Source organism: Ooceraea biroi, chromosome 9 (assembly GCF_003672135.1).
Source record: "Ooceraea biroi isolate clonal line C1 chromosome 9, Obir_v5.4, whole genome shotgun sequence".
NCBI lineage: Eukaryota > Metazoa > Arthropoda > Insecta > Hymenoptera > Formicidae > Ooceraea > Ooceraea biroi.
Genome location: NC_039514.1, coordinates 10,456,215 through 10,476,363, shown reverse-complemented (window position 1 = coordinate 10,476,363; position 20,149 = coordinate 10,456,215). Strand labels below are relative to the sequence as shown.

Genomic DNA, 20,149 nt, shown 5'->3' with positions numbered 1-20,149 from the left:
AAAACAAAATATGACGAAAATGTTCTTTTTGATTTTCCATTTTGAAATCGACGGCAAAGAAACAATTGTTAACGAAATCGTGTACTTTCTTTTTCTAAAACAAGCTTGAACTGTGAGTTGTTAACCTACATAATGAATTTGCGGTTTAGAATGAAGTTAGTTACATTTCAAGCATGTATGTCCATCTATTGGAAAAAAACGCAATTACTTTTTGGCCAACCCAATATAATCAATAACTCTGTTTTGCATACGGATAACTCACGAAGTAAGATCCGTTTTGGAGAACGATAAATTTCGCGGTAATAGATTTCGCGCAATCTCTTAATAAACGACTCGCTTTATAATAAAAATCATCTTGCTGGACTGTTCGTCATTATGAGATCCAAATTATTTTCATTCACGATTCGTGTTAATATCGTCACTAAGATTCCGCGATATCCGAATTTGTTTTAAAAAGATCCGCGAGACGGCAAGGGGAAAATGCCCCCCGCATTTTCCACGTTTTCCTGATAAAGGAGGATTCCTTCACTTATCGCGGGGAGAAACACCAAGCGCAGTGACAAGCCAGGAAGATGAAAATCGCCAAGAAAATACGAGGGGGAAAAGAAACAAAGACGCGATGGGCGACGAAGAAAAAGTGGAAGAACGTCGTCGCCGCCCGCCCTGTGATTTGTGGAAAACAAATAATTGTCAGAGCTGCCAATCACAGCGCCCTCGTTGGCCGACGTCCGTTCAAGGGGGTGGCGGGGGAGAGGAAGGAAGGGATGGATAGCAGCAGCCGTTGATGAAACTCCACCGATTTATTGGCCGGCCCTTCCGTCCTTAGGCTCGCCTTCGAACGTCAGCCCCTTCCGTTCCTACCGCCCTGCCGGGAATCCTCGTTTCGCCTCGGGGATTCCCGAGTTTAAATCTCGATCGGAACTCGTTCATTCTTTTTTCGAGGGAAACGCGCCGACTATTCGACGCGGCCGAAACGAGCATTTGAAAAACGTGTCGCGGCTCTTCGCTTTTGTTCTCCTTGTGTCCGAGGCGAGAGATGACCGATCGTTAAAATGAGAAACGGACACGCGTTTTTCAATCCTCGTTCCGACGAGTCGAACGGTCACGCGTCACTTAGAGATGTTCGCATGCTTGCGAACTCGCCACTCAGTTTTTTGATCAATAAGACCCTATTACAGCAAACAAAATGATTTTTATCGCTCTCGTAACAGCATTTATCACCCGTTTCCGTTATTATTTCGCCGCTGGTACATTTATTTATCGCTTATGCCGCGCATTCGTTGCAACTCCGCCATTAGTTGCTGTCACTCGTAAAGGGTCGCACGCGCGTAACAAAAAAAACTGTCGGAATGAAGTGGAAAAGCGGAAGGCATTGCGGGGCAGGAGGGAGGGAGGGATGACCGGGAGGATTGGAGGGTTACGAATGGCCTCGTTACGGTATAGAATTATGACGTCGGTTATGAGAGACGCAATAATTGCGGGAAAACGCCGACCTGGCCACCGACAGAAATATTATTTATGGCTTCGAGGAGAGATGGGGAGAGTGGAGGGGACGAGCGCAAATCGCGATACTTGCGATAGTAAAATACGGCCGGCTGGTTTTGTTCGAGGAGCGTACGGGTCGCCTTGGCGGTGGTAAAACCGGGATGAAAAATGCGCGATTTATCGGCGTTACGAGGTAACGAAAAAAAAATAGTAAGACGGTCACCAGGGCGATTTAGCGACGCTTTCATCGCCGCTTGCAATAAACAATTGCGATATTCCCAAAGTGAGCGCGATCTCGTTTCCTTTAATTCACTCTCGATTCATCTCGGCAATCACTCGCTCGCGACATTTATGGGCGCGAGCTTGTGACACGCGATATGTAATTCCGTTTACATCCCACACGTTACTTATATTTAATTTATATGATCGCGAGCCGAGCGATGGCCGAGGGGGTGGCCGACGAGCGAAGAGGCTCGCGGCGCCTTTTGTAGTAACATGGTAAGCCTATTAGCTTGCTCGTCCGTCTGTACATCCGCGGCGCGTGTGACAGCTTGCCGCACCGAATGAATTTTAATGAAATCCACAGTGTGTTAGAGGAAGCGAGCTAACCACCCCCGCGTCCGACCAGCCAGCCAGCCAGACGAGCCCCCGGCCACTACTACCCCCGGCTGAATTTATCCGACAAATTCTCCGTCCGCGTTGTCTAATCTGAATACATGCATATCCGAGAGCCCGCGTATAAAGTGGCATCGCGACGACGTGGACGACTGGCATCGGCGTCGTTTTTCGGCAAACGTCCAGTCTCGTGCGGAGATTGAGCGCGCGCGCGATTAAACAGCACCGAATGTAAGGTGATATGGAATATTGTTCGATGAAATCGAGAGATTTTACTTGCTTGCACTATGATCTTCGTATCATAGGATCTTTATGCGGAATTATTAATAAGGATCCGTATCCGCGCGATCACGATCGTCTCTCGATAATTGCGAGACACCGCTCCATGGAAATTTAATTTCGCGACGGAGATTGCCCATTGTCGGCGTAAACTGCGTTCTAAATTATTTGCAATTACATTACGATCGCGTTTCGCGTTTTCTTGTTTAATTTCGTGCACGTCCGTTTACGTTATTGGGGAAAAGAAGAGAGAGAGAGAGAGAGAGAGAGAGAGAGAGATCGGTGATCGATCGATATCAATGATGGAAATTGTACGTTATGCGTTGACACGATTAATAGAAATTTTGCATAAACTATATTGGAGAATTATAAGTGATACGGAAATTCATAATTTTAGCTGGAATAATAATCGTATAATAACAATTTTGTTTTGCACGTTACTCGGTTGAGGAAGATTCAAGATGCAATAAAAGTTATTTGCGTAACACTGATCTAAATAGCGCTAACTTATTTAATCTATTAAAGCAATTAGAAACCTTACTTATTGATGTCTGACAGCGTAATATTAATAAGATTCGACTTTTACATTCGCGAATGACCCAGATTCGTTCGTGCATTAATATCATCGACTCGACATTTATCCGATTTGGAAGATCGCTTGAGGCTTTAAAGAATCTCTGTATAAATTACGAAAGAATCGTTCTAGACTCGAAAAATATAATTCAGATCACTGTTGCAAATGTTAAACGATTTCGAAAGTAACAAAATTATTTTCTCTTAATTGAATTTATCAGTTTGTGCAAACTGCAATAGTTAATTACTGGGTTCAAATATTTTGTTTGGTAGTCAAGAATAATTTGGAAAACAGAAAAATTATTTATAAAAGACGAATTCTCTCTCTTTCTTCTTCCCTCTCTCAATGAATAGATAAAGGTTGAGACTCGCCTGATAATTGGATGGTACTTCGAACAGAATTAAAAACTGTCGCAATACAGAGTGGTGAAGAGCATCAAACAGTTGCCGTCGAAGATGATGTCCTTTTCTCGATCGTCCCTTTTCGCCCTGTCGCCCTTTTTCCTGTCGCGATCCTTGGCTATTATTCGTGAGTTCGGAAGCGAAACAGGACGAAACTCGCCTTAAAGGAACTTTTAACAACGCCAGGCAGGCACGAATCCACGCACCCTCCTGCATCCCTCCGCAGCCCCTCTAATCCTTAAATAACACCCTTGTTTTTCTCCGCGAGCGGCACAGAGAGTGATCTATAATGTGCCTCGTATCCTTCGAAAGGAGCTACAAAAAATCCAGCGAAATACATAACGATGCAGAATCCGTTAAAATCGCATAAATCGGATGTGCACGGGACGACGTAATGCGAAAGCGAAATAACAAGGTATTATTTTCGTGAGGTATTGTCGTCGGCGATCAATGGAAACGATCGTTTGCTATGGACGCGCATTCATGTCGGTCGAAGGACGCGTACGCGATGCAGCATAGAAACATTTGTCGCGAACTTTTGACGATGTTAATTTTCGATTTTTCGCTCCGTCGAATTCGACGCCGCGAGTACAGCGAGGCGTTAACATTTTTTTCAGCAAACGAGAACCGCCTCTCTCTCGCGAAGGAGCGACGACAACGCGCACCATTGGCATATGTCAGTAACATGTTACTGTTATTGTCAGGATTCAGGCTTTACCGTCGTTTGCATTTGCGAGGCGCTCGAGATCGGCCGCGGAGCCGATACAACAATAATAATAGCGAGGGGGACTAGATATTGATTACTTTTCTGCGTATTGTTGCGACGTGACTGAATTGCTGTGCATATACGCGGCGATATGTATTTGATTTTAGCCAATGCGCTTCAGACGTAAGGCAACTTCCGACTCCTATCCATTACGTGCTTGACGTCGAGACGCCACCGTGCATCTCGGGGGGTGATTGATTCGGAACAAATAGAAAATAAAACGGAGAGAGAGAGAGAGAGAGAGAGAGAGAGAGAGAGAGAGAAAGAGAGAGATAGCGAGACCGGAAAATATACCATCTAAAAATAAACCGCGATGCGCGCGCTGGAACTCGCGTGAGCACTCTCTCTCTCTCTCCTCCTCTCGCGCGGATGTAAAGAAATTAAAATTGTTTAAAAAAAAGAAAACGAAATTAAATTATAAATAAAAAAAGAAGAAATATCCGTTGTCGAAAAAAAGGGACACTCGTCGGCGACGTGGTGTTTTTTTCGAAATTTTTCAAAGCGTGAAACATTTCGGAGGTCGTGAATCCAATCAAAAGTGCGCAAAAACGCATTCGCCCCGGAGTAAAAAGGAATGCAAACGGAGGCATTTGCAAGCTTGCATCTCCGGTATTTATAGCGAACGGCAGTTCTGACATCGTAAAATCGCACGCGGGGGCGTACGTACATTGCGCATTTGTGATTCCGGGGTGCAAAAGCGAAATCCGCTCGAGCGAAATCCGCCCGGGCCATCCGGCATTATGATCGTCGATTGATCTGCGCGTTTTGCGCATCACGATAAGAATATGATATCGCGATTGTCGGTCGTGTTCGCCGATTCTGATACTGAACTATGCATGCGTGGATATCGTCGCGGTGAAAGAACGATCATCCCTGTGCCCTATGAGGGACTGCAAAGAACTTTTCTTTTTTTTTAGAGACTTTCTACAGATTTTTTAAACAGCAGCCTCGATCGTACTTTGATTTACGTTTGACAACGTTGTAACGTTTGTAAAAATAATAATGCATTTCGTTGTTTTTCGCTGGCGCACATGCAATATTGGCTCGCGAAGAAGTGGTGTTTCCGAAGGAAAAATCTCGGGATAATTCGATCTTAATTCGTAGCAGCCGCATTACCGGATACATCTTGAATTATTCAGACCTAATTTATTTTACCGTGCACGCGCACTTCTATCTTCGATGTTTTAAAGCAACAATCGCTCGAGCTTCCTTAAAGCTGATGGTCCCGGCGAAGTTCCTACGCGAGACTTGAGGACAACGACGATCACTTTTGTCCCTTTTGAAACGCGACGCATGTTTAACGTGCGATGCTTCAGGATTTCTTCTTTTAATAGAGCGTACGTGTGCGGGCCATTGCCTTCCTAGAGAAATGTATTCTTCCTGTCTCTCTCGTTTTCACTCTTTTTGTTAAATGAAATGGCCAGGGCGTTAAAAGCGGAATGCAAATTTTTTTCCTCGTGCAGAATAAAGACGGCACGCAACGCCGTTGCGTGGGATGGTTTTTTATGTCGCGACAAAGGGAAGTCTTTAAAAGAAGTTCTCGTCGTCGAGGAATCCCTATTTCTGGCGCGATTCCGCAAAACGCATTTAATACCGCGCGTTTGCTTCGACCACGGAATACCCAAACGTATTCGAGGAGGCAAAGCCTCTCTCTCTCTCTCTCTCTCTCTCTCTTGTTCGCATCAAACGCTTTATACGGTTGCCGCCCGTCCGTGGAATTATCGATGCGCGCGGCATTATCGGCGCTCTTATCTAATATCGTAAAGCGTCAAAGGGAGCTGTGATAAAAAAAGAAGGCATTAAACCGTATAATGTCGCGCGCTGCAAAGCGTATCCGGCGCCTGTAACAACGCGAATTAAACGACGTGCTCGGTTGCATCTGCAAGACGTTTTCGCGCACATCCAACCGCGATCTCTCATGGGTGTATAACGGCGTGTACGAGTATGTTTTGCAAAATATCTTGCTTGTGCTTGCAGTTACTATGCGTCGACCGCATTTCCACCGCGCCTGGCACCACCGTTGAAGCGGCCGCGCTTGATGCCACCGACACGAGTGCAGCATCCGAAGCTGCAGAAACAACAATCGACGCCAAACACCGGCACAATACCGGACTTGAATCAACTTAAAGTGTACAGTAAGTGCTGCATTTGAGACAGCAAACATTTCAACGTTCCGTTCTCGTTTCCGTTTCTCTGTCTTCCTTCTTATTCTCTTCTTTGTTTCGCAGTAACCGTTTTAAAGTAACTAAATATAATATCGAGAAATGAATTAATCGATATTTCCTTCGCGCCTCGCGGAATAATTTCAATGCATACATATATCGTTAATCGCGCTACATATATTATATATATCTTTAATCGAACATTAAAGCGCAACTGGTTTCCGTAATTTCCGGATTTCTGTTTCTTCTTTTCCGTGAAATTAATCTCATTTAATACTAAAGTCTCTCATGAAAATTTTTCGCGAAATTTGATTTAATCGCCGCACGCAGCGTCGCAGCGTACTTTTTGTTCTCGCGATTAATCGGCACCGCCGTTATCCCGTGAGGATAACAGCGGGGAGGAAGGGAGGAGGACAATGAGCACCTCGAAGTTGAGAAAATTTATTTTCCCGTAACGGAATCGCGCGCAGAGCGCCGTTGCGCGCAACCAGGGGCGGGGGTTGGGTTTAATTGGAGGTATGTCGTAGGCAATCCAGATATACTGATCTGCGGCAACTGCAGGGAGATGTTCACGGAACTCGGGGAGCTGTTGGAGCACAAGCGGAACTACTGCAAGCTGCGGTTCACATGTAAATGTCACACCTTCAACGGAGCCGCCCCAAGTATGTACTCGAAATAAACTTCGAGGCGCCTCCTTCCGGTACGTAAACGCGCTCCGAATCCCACCGGGAGATCCAAAATTAGTATAATTATCCGTGGCCCTCATCCGTCACCCTCATCAATCATTTCCTTCTCGATCGTTTCGATCGCGGCGGCTTGGCGACTTTTCGTCTCGCAACGCAAATCCGGATTCACAGTTTGTTTGAATCAAGATGAATTTTCCGTTTGTTAGATTTTGATCCGCTCGGCTGTAATTAGTGATGTCACGTTTTCCCGACATTCTCCATGTCGAATGAAATTACACGAACGTCGCGTTTCGTTAAGACAAGCGGAATTAAACGAGCACGTCGCGCTACACATCGTTCAGAATCAAACGATTCTGAATTTCGCTCGCGCCACTTGCCTCAAAAGGAATGAGCGTGTCACATTGCAGATTCGCGAGCTCCACCTCTTCCTCACGGCGACTCGAATCACGTTGCTACACAGTGAGCCGGAAAAGGACGAAGGCAAAACCAGGATTAATGCCAAGAAAATAGAAGCTGATCAAAAAATTCGATGAACTCGAACCACTTTTGTTACGAATCGCGACACGTTCATTTAAGACTGATTGCACGTTAAAAATGTCATCGCTATTCACGCTCGACATTACTGGCGGAATCCCTGATGCCACAATCACATAATACGCTCGATACATCGCGCGCACAATCCGCTCGAAAATTTATCCAAAAAGCCGAACCGAGCGGTGGTATCCAATATTCATTCGTTGCGGGTGAATGATCGCGACGGAGATAGCTTTTTGAATTTCGTCTTGTCTCGGCTCAACTCCGGCTCACCGTGTACCGTATGTGTGTGTATGCCTGTGCCTACGTGTGTGTCTGCGTGCGTGCGTGTGCGCGCGAGATATCAACCGTGGCCTTTGACTTATTTATTAACATTCCCGCTCGCGCGAAACCAGGAGACTCCACGACGGCGTTGCTCTGCGTCCTCTGCAAGCTGTCCTTTCCGAATGCCTGGGAGCTGATGGTCCACGCCCAGGCTGCTCACATGATCAACATCTATGAGCTGGGCACGAGGGCGCCGAGCCCTTCTCGAAGTCCCAGCCTTGACCAGCCGAAGGAGTCATCGCCCTCCCCACAGGACTTCCAGGTTGGCAGCTTCTCCTCTTTTCTCTCTATCTCTTTCTTTTCTTCTGTCTCTTTCAGTTTCTCTTACCTCTTGTCTGAGATTTATTATTTACGCTGGCGTCATGCGCGGCGATATTTTACAAAATCGCGCAACCCGAACTGAAGAATTAATCGTTTCCGCCTCGGGGAAGCAGCGAAGGGCGGAACGGAGCGGGCAACTGTGAAAGGGAAGTCCGTGGTTTCACCCTCGAAGCGATCCGAAATAAATGGAACCTGAATAAATGAGTGTTCCTTTTTATTTCGATCGCTTGTGATTGGATCTTACAATGATCGTGGTAATGTCCGAGCCTGTTGCTTGGTCGCTGTAATAGCTGTAATGATGACAGCTGTACCGTGTTACAAATTATTTTTTATTCATCTTAATGTCGATTATTCGAGCGCCGTCTTTTACTTTCCTGTATTTCCAATATGGAAATATCATGTTTGTTATTAAAACATCGATTCTTCTGTCCCACTCTCTCACTCAGAGTAATCTATTTTTCAGTAATTAATTAACGAATTTTCGAAATCGTTTTATCGCATGGCTCTTACATTTTTCAAGTATTTTAAACGTGAAATTAACGTGAATATTTGATGCCCCGTAGTTATACGTATAATACGTAATTATGCAGGTCCGATGGTCGACCGTTTCAATAAGTAACATTCTCTTACTTTTATTAATTAATTAATTCGCGTTTCATTATCAACCAATGATTAAATTACTTCCTGGCTGACGTTGACATCGAATTATCGATATCCGTCTGTTACGCTGTATGTCACGCTGAAGCGAATTCAAATTACTGACTTTTTTCCATATAACCACCAGATATTTTATATCGCCGCTGAATGCATCTCGTTGCAAAAAGCGTGTCTTATATTTCATCGGAAGGACAGACCTGGGAATTGATCGAATGATTTTATGACCAGGAGAGCGACCGCATCAAGTCGCGGAAGTCTCTCTCATTAGTCTCGCTTATTTCCTCCTTATCGAGTCCAGTTTCTTCGCGCTAATGCAGATTATTCGTGGAACGAGTAACGTACACACACGAGTGTTCAAGTTGAAAGTTAGTTAAGCGACAAGAGCCGTCTACCTTATTTCAATCTGCCCCTTTCTCTGTTCCGTTCCGTTCTCACTGCAAAACGACACGTAGGTAGTCTTCCGTCACATTTATCGGCGCATCGTCGCGACGGTGACGACGAGATCGCGAAGAGGCAACAAAGAGGCACATCGTGAGACGCCCCGCGCGTTTCGTCGGAGACGCGAGATATATCCGTGGACGACGGCGCAGACAGTCCTCTCGACGACGCTTGACGTGCACGATTTCCACCAAGTTGCACCGTCACGGAGTAAGGGGTTGGTGTGCGCCTCGTTCTCTCGGTTTCTCTCTCTCTTTCTCTCTCTTTCTCTGCATTCGCAGCAAAAGCAACCCCAGTGACCGACGCGAAACACGTCGATTCCATCGAGGCTAACTCTGGGGTTGACGTATCGACAGAGAAACATATGACGAAGTAATATTTTTCCGTGCCCCCTCGGGTGATGGTATTTTCCCGCCGCTCGCTCGCCATCCACTCCTAACAGTTTTCCCATCGACAGATAGCAAAACCGAAAATTGTACATTTGATGTTAAATATCGTGGAAAACCATTTGTGTTCTTAGGTTGCCCGTTCCAGTTTCTCCTCAGGATAATTTGATTTTTATTCTTGATTTTGCTTTCTTTTTCTGTATGCTTTTACACATTTTTTTATGTTCTAGCAGAATAGATTTATGTTTTATGAAAAAATACATATACAGTACATCTGAAGTATAACGGGATTAGCATATTAATGTAGACACCGATCGCATTTGCAAAGCTATTTGCAAAAGCATAGAATGCCTGTGGAATGGCAAACAGCTTGTCATTATTAAGCAGTACCTGCACAATAGCAGCAAACCTGATAATTTCTCCTTTACACAGGCGTTTTCGGGTCACCAATCTACAGGCGTCCAGCTTATTAAGTATACCTATCTGTTTTTTATTTTTAAAGGTATTTTTTAGCAGTCGGGTAGTTGATTTACCTGATTTGATTACCTACGATAAAATCTCGAATAAAAATCGTTACGTTTCGCTGGCTGACGACAAAATACCCGATTTTATTATAATTTCCTGTTGTGGCTACGCGGTGTTCCTTCACAGAAGATAAATGATTCCGATAGTGTATACAGGCAGGGAAGAGAGAAAGAGAGGGAAAGGGGGAGGAAGGGAAAAGAGATCTCTCTCTCTCTCTCTCTCTCTCTCTCTCTCTCTCGCGTTACGGTCGTCTGAATCGGCGGATACGTACGTTAATCGGTTCCCCGTCCGCGATAATCTCGCGCACCGGTATTGATCTATGGAATCTATGACAGGAAATCAAGGCTACGGATTGCGAAGAGCGGGCGGAGGAGGAGGAGCTTGATGGACACGAGTTAATACCGTCCCCTGACAGTGGCAAGTCAACGGACAACGAAGCGGCTCTGTCGCCGATCAAGATTCGATCCGACGTGAACGGGTTGGATCACGAGGACTGCGACGAATTGATCCACGTCGAGAACACCACGCAGGCGTGCATCATGCATACTCTCAGCATTGTAAGTTTCTGCAATTTCCTCCTTCTCTTTTTCATTTATACTTCCGACGAAGCGCCGGAAGCGTCGGCGCCGATTCTCGGGACGATGACAGAAATCGGATCAGGACGACTGCCTTTCTGCGCGGAACTGGGAAAGAAACGCGCAACAAAACGTGCGAACGCGCTTCTGTCGATCGATGAACAGCGCCGTACCGGAAATGACGGCCGAGAAACATCGGACCGAGAGAGAGACCACGCGTGTCTTGTCGCGGGAATCGTAAAGAGCGGAAAGATCGTAATGGATCCTAGCATGGCGGTTCTAATGACTGGCGTCGCTCTTGCCCGCGCAGTAGTTAAAAGCAGTCATCCACGATGGAGAATCGTTCCTCTCTCGGGTGCATATTAACAAGAACGTCGTAAATCGCCGTTGTTGACGACGACGGCGGCAACAGCAGTGATGTCAGTCTGTTCCTTTTTCCGCTCGAGGAATCGTACCGTCTCAATCTCCGCGAGTAGATCGTCAGTTACGACGGCTTTCCTGCCGTTTTTGCATTTTGCATTTTTCAATTTGTTAATCTGAAAATTCTTCGAATCCAGGAAGTTCGCGATATCTCTTGAGCTGATAACTTCTCGGCTCGGGAGATATCTCAATTACGCGCGGCGATAATTGTCGAGAGAATCCTGGAGAGTCGCGTTATTAAAATTACATCTGCATTGTTGGACTTGTTGCAGGACTCGTCCTTGGAATTAAATTCCGACGCGAACTCGAGGGCGGCTTCCGGAACGATGGTGGCCTTGACCAACGGATCATTATCGGCGAAGGAATAAATGGAAGATGCAAAGAATTAAGAGAAGAGGACGGGAGCAGGAATATTCATTCGAAACGGTCTTTCCCGGCCAACCAACGAGACATATCGATCTCCTTTAAGGATAACGCACCCGTTTGTATATAGCTTAATCGCCTAACAAATTATTCAGGATCGCTAGATCCCGCGGTCTACGCCGGCTGCTCGAGTATCGGTCATCTTCCCATAAGGAGAAAGAAAGAGACACACCGGTTTCCCGTTCATCCTCGACTCTTGCGCACTTCCGCTCTAAAGGGTCTCTCATCGAGATGACAATGGAACGCTGCGGAAGAGCGCGGATTGGATTTATTTCTTTACTTTAAAGACCGTTCGCGCACTTATCTCGATCTTGTTGTACGCTTTTACTGATTCGCGAGCTTCGAAATTGTCTCGAGCGCAGTTTATGATTGTTCCACCTTTGTTAAATCTTTAGAATCTTGGATCTTTGTTAGATCTTTAAAATCTTGCGATCAAGGTTACGTTGCATAAGGTAAAACACGGTACTCCCTTGTCGTCTCGATCGTAGGATGCTGAAGATGAAGGATATTCGTGGAGAAAACGTTAGCCGAAAGATTCGTCGGTGAACTTAACACTCGAAAATCCCGGGGATCGTTCACTCGCCAGTCGCATCGGCATGAATTAATTAATTTCAGTGGCGATAACGTTACTCTTACGAGTATTCCAAATTGTCGCCGGTGAATGAACGATTTCCGGATCATTCGCGAGGTCATTCGTCAAGAGAGCGGAAACGTCCTGTGGCTTCCTCGCGTAGCAGTCGCGCGCATACGTGTGTCTAGATTAAATATACATTATCACATACACACGTCCACACACACATACAACACACACACACACACACACACACACACACACACACACACACATACACACATACACATACACACACGCACACGCACACACACACATACACACACGCACGCACATACTAATTGTATCATTTATGAAAAGACATATCTCTCTCGATAAAAGCGACGGTGGTCGATGGCGAAACCGACAGGCGCAATTCCAGACTTCGATCATTGTTAACGCAACGAGCACACTTCTCCGCCGTTGTCTGTTCCAATTTCTTTTGCCGTTTTGTCGATTCTTTACTAGTCGTCCCGCACACAATTCGAAAATCGATCGTGACTCACTCCACGAAGGAAACGTAGCACAGAGAGAGAGCGAGAGGAGACTGTGTCGGTGGCTGTTACATGAATTTCGCGTTATCGTGATTTACATCGTTTTGCTGTTATTATTGTCGTATTACCAACTTAATTTATGGATGCGTATGTGCGTACAGATCTGGTCAACGCACGGATTGCTTTAAAGTCTTGAACGATTCACGAGTCCGTAAACGTGCGAATTTCACACGTCCGTAAATTTTCGAAATTATCGTCGATCAATTCGGTTAATTGACTCAATCCTGACACTCTGATCAACCGAATAGATTTAGCATCAGGCGCCACCAATCCGTAAACATAGCTATTTTTGAACCGTCGAACTTGCGGATTCGGAAACTTGTAAATCTACACATCTACGAGTTTAGCGGTTCCTCTTATAGATTACTCTTTAGTCCGGAGCTTGATTCTTGTTTTATCAGACCGCTTTCAGCGTGATATCACGCGAGAATCAAAACTGTCGAATATGTACACGAGCGTAAAGTATAAATTGTCGTTACCGTTTCCGGACTGGAAGATTAATCGGCTTTGTTTCCAATTAGTTGTATCTTGCGCGTAGTTTATGATTTACCATCGATAGCCCGGTGTCCAGTTAGTGCACGTCAACGATCAAGGCATCTGATGTTCCGGAGCAACCTGTACAATTCGCAAACGGCATGGCATTGCGAGAAAATGAGGTATCGTCGACAACCGGATGAAGAAAATCGGTCGAGCTTTCACGAGGCCTGATGCGCTTCTCCTCCTGCGTTTTTTTCTTCTCTGTAAAACAAACGGAATAATATTTATTACGTCACGGCTAGGTAATAGCGACGAGAGTTATTTGTTTATAGCCCCATATATAAACAATGTGTTTTATGGATCATTAATATCTAAATAAAATATATTACGTCTTTTAAAGAACCCGTCTCTTGGAACTTTCTCTCTTCCTTGTCCACCCCCTTTCATCCCCTTATGCATAAGTAATTTAGAATTCGCGGACTCAAAACGGGAAAATTTGAGCTCTTAAAAATTGGCAGAGCATCAGAAAAATAAGAAAGAATGACACAGATTAAAATCTTAGCTAGATGTTAAATTGAAGATTTGATAGCCTGACGCACTCTGCAAGTGAGCTCTGCATTCATTTGTCATTTTATTAATAACGACAAAACGGCGACGGGAATGAGCCGCGAGCGAGTTTTTAACAAATAACCGGCGGATCGGCCGGTAATTAGAACCAGGTTTCTTAGCGACACGCGAAGTGACAGAAGGGAAAGGAATTTCCGCGCAGTTCTTGGCACGTTCGTTCCTTCGGGCATGTTCATCCCTTCGAGCGGTGCCTAATTACTGCGAGGTATCGCGGCGTCATAGGGCATTACGACGCTTTTTCCGCGCTTATTCGCCGAGAGGCTCGTTACACGAAGATTTCCACCATGCTGTTGACTCGTTGGCTCTTTGCGTAATAAGCCGGCTGTTCTTCCAATAAGCGGATCATCTCGGCTACTGATTCTGCCAGCGGACAAACTTTTCCGATTTATTCCGTTCTTCAAGCCTTCTCATAGACTCAAATAACATCATTTGTTTACGGGCATAATATAAATAAATTATATAAAATGATTCTATTAAAAATAAATATATATAATACAAAAAAGCAAGAAGCTTGTATGTGTTAGTTTAGTTTTGTTAACATTCAGCCTTCATTATCGATTCTTCTAGTAACGATAAGATGAAACATTCATCAAAAGTTCTATTAAAGTTCATTGAATTTAATTAAATTAGTTAATAACTAAACGCGCTTCCACAACTAACGGACAGCAGGCGCTCTCTGGCTGTGAGGAACGACGTTGTTGATTGAACCGTCGAAACACGGCCCACGGATACAGGTAAGCATTAATATTTAAAACGATAATCTCATAAATATGAAATAAAAAAACTGTGTTCGTATAAAAAATGAGAAACCGTTATTTATAATATAAGAATGCTAAATTGGCATCAGAAATTTATACACTGAATCATAATGCCATCTCCATTTTCTACGAAATATTACGAAAATATTACGAAAGAGCATTAAACATATTTATATAAATCTTTAAAAATCTCATTTTATAATACATATGTCACTTTATAATATTTGTTTTAATTCCATTCTAATTATTTTAAGAGCACTATCTAGAAATCTTTTTCGAGAATCTTTAGATTAAAAGTCTCCGATATTTGTTAGTTCAATAAACCCGTCAACGTGTTATTTTACATCTGATGCTCCAGACGAGAGTCTCGGTAATAAATTCTGGAACGTGCTGTCTCGGTCTCAGCTCTCGGTCTGTTTCGTTGCCGGCGCAACTGTTTAACTATCGCCCGGTACCAGGCTTACAGTTAAAAACGCCGTGCAATTGTGAACGGTAGTTAACTCCGTGGTAGAGGGGTGAGCACGTTTCAGCCGGCGACAACCGAACGGTATGCAGATGCGGATGGCATACCGGGGTAAACCGACAGCCCGGTGGACTATTGCGCGCTAGTAATCACAGTCGCTCCGAACGGTCAACAGACACTCGCGAACGATTCGCAGGTAGACAGCAGGTACAGCTCTTACAGGAATTTTAATTACTTTTTTTTCTGATTCTTCTGTCTATCTAACAATCTCTCTTTCTCTTTTCTTCCTTTGATAGGAAGTTAATTTAGATTAATAAATATATTCGCTCGCGCTTGCATTTGAGGCTTCTCACTGCTGCTGCTCGTTGCGTTTCTTCTTTTTCTTCTCTGCACTTTTTGGTATGCTTTTGCCAATCTCTTTCGCGAGTAAATAATTTTTAGCAAATTCCGAAGATTGCAAACTGCATGGGGATATGCACCGCGCATCGATCGCGGGAATCTATAAATTTTCCGAGCGCTGTTTCTGATGGCGTCCCGTTAACGCGCAACGAACTCCGGGAACGGTCGCAATTAAATTCGACGCGTCACGCGTTCTTTTTTTTCGGCCAAATGTTTTCGCAATTCTAGCCAGTACACCGACATTTGCAATTGTAAATTTTAAACGAGTATCAAACAGATCCTCTTGTTTTTAAACAATATTGCACGTAATAACTGTGATAAAAGAGATTTCATTATCAAGTTGTTATTTATAACTTGGTAAGCTGATAATAGAGCCTCGGTTCATTGCATTGCGTGTATTTGTATCCACTTTTACAAATTTCATACCGCTGTCGGAAGTTGCAAAATGAAATAATCGACTTTTCTAAATATACTGCAAGTGTCCGATAAAACTTCCACGCCAACACATACGTGCACGCGCACTGATTATTGATCGATACAGACTCTAAAACAATTCTAAGACCAATTTTTACGCACGCATCTTGAACCCAATTTTCATTCCCATCTCACTTCTGTGCTTCGCATGTGCAAATCGACCCGTTAAAAAGAGGGAACGGTGACGTTTCCGGTGCGTGTCCGCGCGTTCCAATTTGCAGACGCGGTTCCAGCCGCAGAGGTCCAGTTGCGTCGTGATGGTGTCTGGTCGTGTCGCGTAGCCAATTAAGAAAAGATCCTTAATTGCGAGTCCGTCCTGCTGGCGTCTAACTGTAAACCGCGAGCAGACAACGCGGTAACGGACAGCGCGGTTCGCCGTCCTGCTGAAAGATTTGTTCCGCTACATCGCCGAGGATACCGACGACGTCTCGCTCGAAAGTCGTCGGTTATCCGATGCTCACGACGTAACCGAGCGCGCTTCTGTAAGTTGCGCGCGGCGAAATCACTCGATGCGTAACCGGAAGCTGTCAACGTTCGTCAGCAGAATCCTGCCTCGCCAAACAATACCGTGAAATTTCTGCTCGCGGTGATCTCACGTCGATCACGTAGTCACATTGCTTTCCCTGCGACCTTGAACCCTTCACGTTAGGACACCGCGAATTGTTCGTGTAGATCAAGCTGAAATCATCTGGCTGGACCTTGTAAGCGCGAAGAGATAGAAAAGAAAGGAAAGAATAGAAAGATAAAAAAGAAATAGCAGAAAATCTCTTTGATATAATATCGAGTTGACCGGAAGTCCATGTTACGTCCTTAGCAAAATTCAAACGCGAAACTCTGCAGTTAATTAAGAATTAATACAAAGTTTCGCGTTTATAAATCCAAAAAACTCCGCTCGGACCTTCCGGTAACGCAAGTACTTTGTATTCATTTTTGATGTAGAGTTTTGCGTGTGAATTTTGTTAAGGTGATCGGACTTGCGGGTCAACTCAATATATTTTTATGAAGAAAGACAAGTTTTGTGATTAGATATATGTGAAAAATAAAATTTGGAGAGCGCAAACTAATAGAAGTATGCAGATAGTTTTGTCGTTTCAGCCTGAAAGTTTCGATTGCGCGAAACATTGAACTTTCATCGGTGGGATTCCGGCACGATTTCGAGCCGTGGCAAACATGCTCGCCGGGCGAAACAACAATCGTTCCGGACGGATCTGCTCGAACCGACCGGAACTCGGCATAATACCGCGGAAGCGGCCTGGGAAATTATATTTGTCATGGAGAATCGGTCGTGTCCACATTGGAGGACAATTCGATTGCGATCTTTGACCGCACGGCGACCAGACGGAACGGTCATTGAATGCGTTATCGCCGGTCTTTTTAGATCGGCCGCGCGTTTCGGTGAAAAGTACCGATGACATTCACGGCACTGCGTGGACAAGTGAACGCGAACAATCAGACCGAGCACGAGAATACATCGAGCTTCGCACGTGGGAGAGAAACGCGTGAAAGTTCAGTCTGATCGCTTCAATGAGATTACTTGTAATTCTGTTTTTAATAAAATAGTCCTCTGCCATTTTATGCACAATGTGCATACAAAATAATGGGATCAGTATGTCTAGAAAATTATTATCACTGTACAGCATGTCTGTAAAATAATTGATGCCACATCAATTTGAAAACCACTATTTATTATGTAAAAGAGATATAGAAATTATTTATAATTTTCAAACTTTATATGATACCTGTGAAATAGCAACTCGTTCATCGCTCTCAAAAATCGGAGCCTGCAGAATAGCAACAATCTTATCATTTCTCCTGTGCACATTAGGTTGTCATTCTACAGGTCTCCAACTTTTTAAATAATACTCAAACGTTAAAATAATACTAAATAATACTAAAACTCATAAACGTACTTCAATATTTTCTTAATTTTTCAGATCAAGATGACGTGCTTGTCGGTCTCGTATCTGCTGATCTTTCTACTGGCTGACGTCAACGCGGCTGGCATCGGTGAGGCCTGGCAAGTCACGCCGCACACCAAGCCCATGTACGCGGAACATTCGTCCCGACCACGGCTAAATTCTTCGGCATTTGAAGTTCGCACTGTGAGCGGAGTCGGTCGTCTGACGTCGCTCAATGAAGCGGAGAAACATCCGGCAGCCACCGAGTCGACACCGAGCGATTCCGTATCGACGACAATGAGCGTTCCGGAAGACGCCTCCCGCAAAGATAGAGACCTCGAGTATCTCCGAAGATTTTTCGAGAATTCCTCTTACGACGACGACGAGGTCGAGGATGACGTCGGAGACGACGCTCCACCTGTTCAGACTCTCCAGAAAATGCTCAAGAAAACGATCATGATGAGACTCCTGCGCGCGTTCAAGGATGAAGAAGACGACGCAGTCAACGACGACGAGGAGGCTCCTGTCGAGACAACAGCTCCTGCACAACGCTTCCGTCGACAGGCGGAGAATGAGACGAGCATGGAGAAAATCTCGACGACGAAGAGCGTCCGCGAGGCCCGCCTGAACTCTCCTGAGACGTGGTCCACCTCGGTGCAACCGATCTCGGTGGAGTTCCGTCATCGTATCCCGCTGGATCAGGTAGTTCAGCAGCAGCAACAGGAAGAGGAAGAAGCCGCCGCCGCTGCCGCTCTAGCCAACAGCTACCGGAGGTACCCTCAGGCACCTCGGGCGGACTTTGTGACCGGCCATCATCATCATCGTCGCGGTTACCCGGAATATCGCGAGTCCAGGGACATGCCACTCACCGGGCGCAACTATGATGACTATGAGCAGATGTCTTGGTACCGAAACGCTGTACGCGACAGGGACTACGATCCTTTATCGTATCCGTCGTACCGACGTGGGTACAGCTACCCGCATCCAGATCGCTACAGAATGGAGAGGGATTATTACGTGCGCCCGGCGAGCGATCATTACTACTACGACCGCTATGATCGCTATCGGGATGACGAGCTAGACTTCCACGGACGCCAGCGATCCATGCCGAAGCCGAGACGAGTCATCTACTACGCCACCCTGCCGGAGATCGTGAGAAAACCGGTTGATCTGAGAAACTACCCGCGAGGATCAGCGTATGACAGCGGCGCGATCAAGTCGCAGGCGACGCGCGATGACGCGTACAAGCGTGTTCCCGGCAACGTTGATCCTGGCAAGTATAGATATAGAAACGCGTACAATAGCTACGATCCTTATGCGAAACGATCGAGCTACTATGATCGTGGCTACGGGTATTCAGAAGGCGAACTACGGCGGGTTAGATTGTCGACCAAGGAAAGCCTGAAGAACGGAGACGGATTCGGTGTGGGCAGCAATGAGCAGCGGCGGGTGAGCAATCTCGTCGCGATCAGAGACGATAGAGACAAGCTGCCGTGGCCGGTGCAGATCGGCACGGAAGTCAGCATCAAGGATGATGAGAGGATCACCGGCCGGAAGGTGTTTGGCGAGTCGGCTGGCGGCTACGAGAGATACCAGAACGCGCAGTTGCAGAAGGCACCGGACGCCACGGGATCCAGCGAGCTCCAGAGCGATAATTAATAAACACTGAAACAAGAGAATTAATCTCGGGTTTGTCTCGACTCGCGGATTTACGAAAAGCGCAGAGGAACGTGCGCAGTCCTAATAAATGCTATTTAGCTATTTAAATAATATCTAAAAATTAAATTTAAGTAGTATTAAGTATGATTATGATGCACGCAATAAATATTAAAGTACGTAAGAATTTCAAAAAAGATATGCGTAAGGCAGGCGTAAACTGAAAATTATTTAAAGAATTTAGAGGGTTTTATAATGTCACAACTCAACTTTACGCGCATAGGATGGGATGGGTATCATTGTATATCTCGGTTTCACATGTACAGCCTTGATGGACCGTATAGATGCTAAGACGAAATGTTTGTACTTTTAACAATAAAGTTCCGAGAGATTCACATCCCAAATTTACTTTAATTTTTAGTGTTCGCGACAGGGACTACGACCCTTTGTCATCCGTCGTACCGATTTTCTCCTCCTGATCGTGACGATATCTCCTTTCATCAAAATTTATTATTACCGAAAAGTTGTGGAAACAGAAAATAGATGCCGGTAGCCAAAGGAATTATCGATTTACGATTATCGAAAAAAGAGTTTTTAAAAACTACAAATACAGACACTATTCGAAGTTTAAACCTGTGGGATAGCATGAAATGTAAATGTCT

At 45.1% G+C, this 20,149-nt stretch overlaps 2 protein-coding genes across 5 annotated transcripts in view; both read left to right on the top strand.

The window, feature by feature from the left end:
- LOC105284714 overlaps nucleotides 1–12,360 on the top strand; it is a 147,251-nt gene extending 134,891 nt beyond the window's left edge. For all 4 annotated transcript variants that reach the window (XM_026972397.1, XM_026972396.1, XM_011348445.2 and 1 more), the window contains 5 exons: nucleotides 6,098–6,255; nucleotides 6,810–6,944; nucleotides 7,898–8,088; nucleotides 10,489–10,710; nucleotides 11,421–12,360. In XM_026972397.1, the coding sequence (XP_026828198.1) occupies nucleotides 6,098–6,255; nucleotides 6,810–6,944; nucleotides 7,898–8,088; nucleotides 10,489–10,710; nucleotides 11,421–11,516 (802 nt within the window). In that variant the 3' untranslated portion in view covers nucleotides 11,517–12,360. The remainder of the gene's footprint in view (nucleotides 1–6,097; nucleotides 6,256–6,809; nucleotides 6,945–7,897; nucleotides 8,089–10,488; nucleotides 10,711–11,420) is intronic.
- A 4,798-nt stretch (nucleotides 12,361–17,158) lies between these two features.
- Nucleotides 17,159–19,891, top strand: LOC113562610. The gene has a single exon (XM_026972445.1). The coding sequence runs from the start codon at nucleotides 17,874–17,876 to the stop codon at nucleotides 19,488–19,490; it is 1,617 nt and encodes a 538-aa protein (XP_026828246.1). The 5' UTR covers nucleotides 17,159–17,873; the 3' UTR covers nucleotides 19,491–19,891.
- Nucleotides 19,892–20,149: the final 258 nt, after the last annotated feature.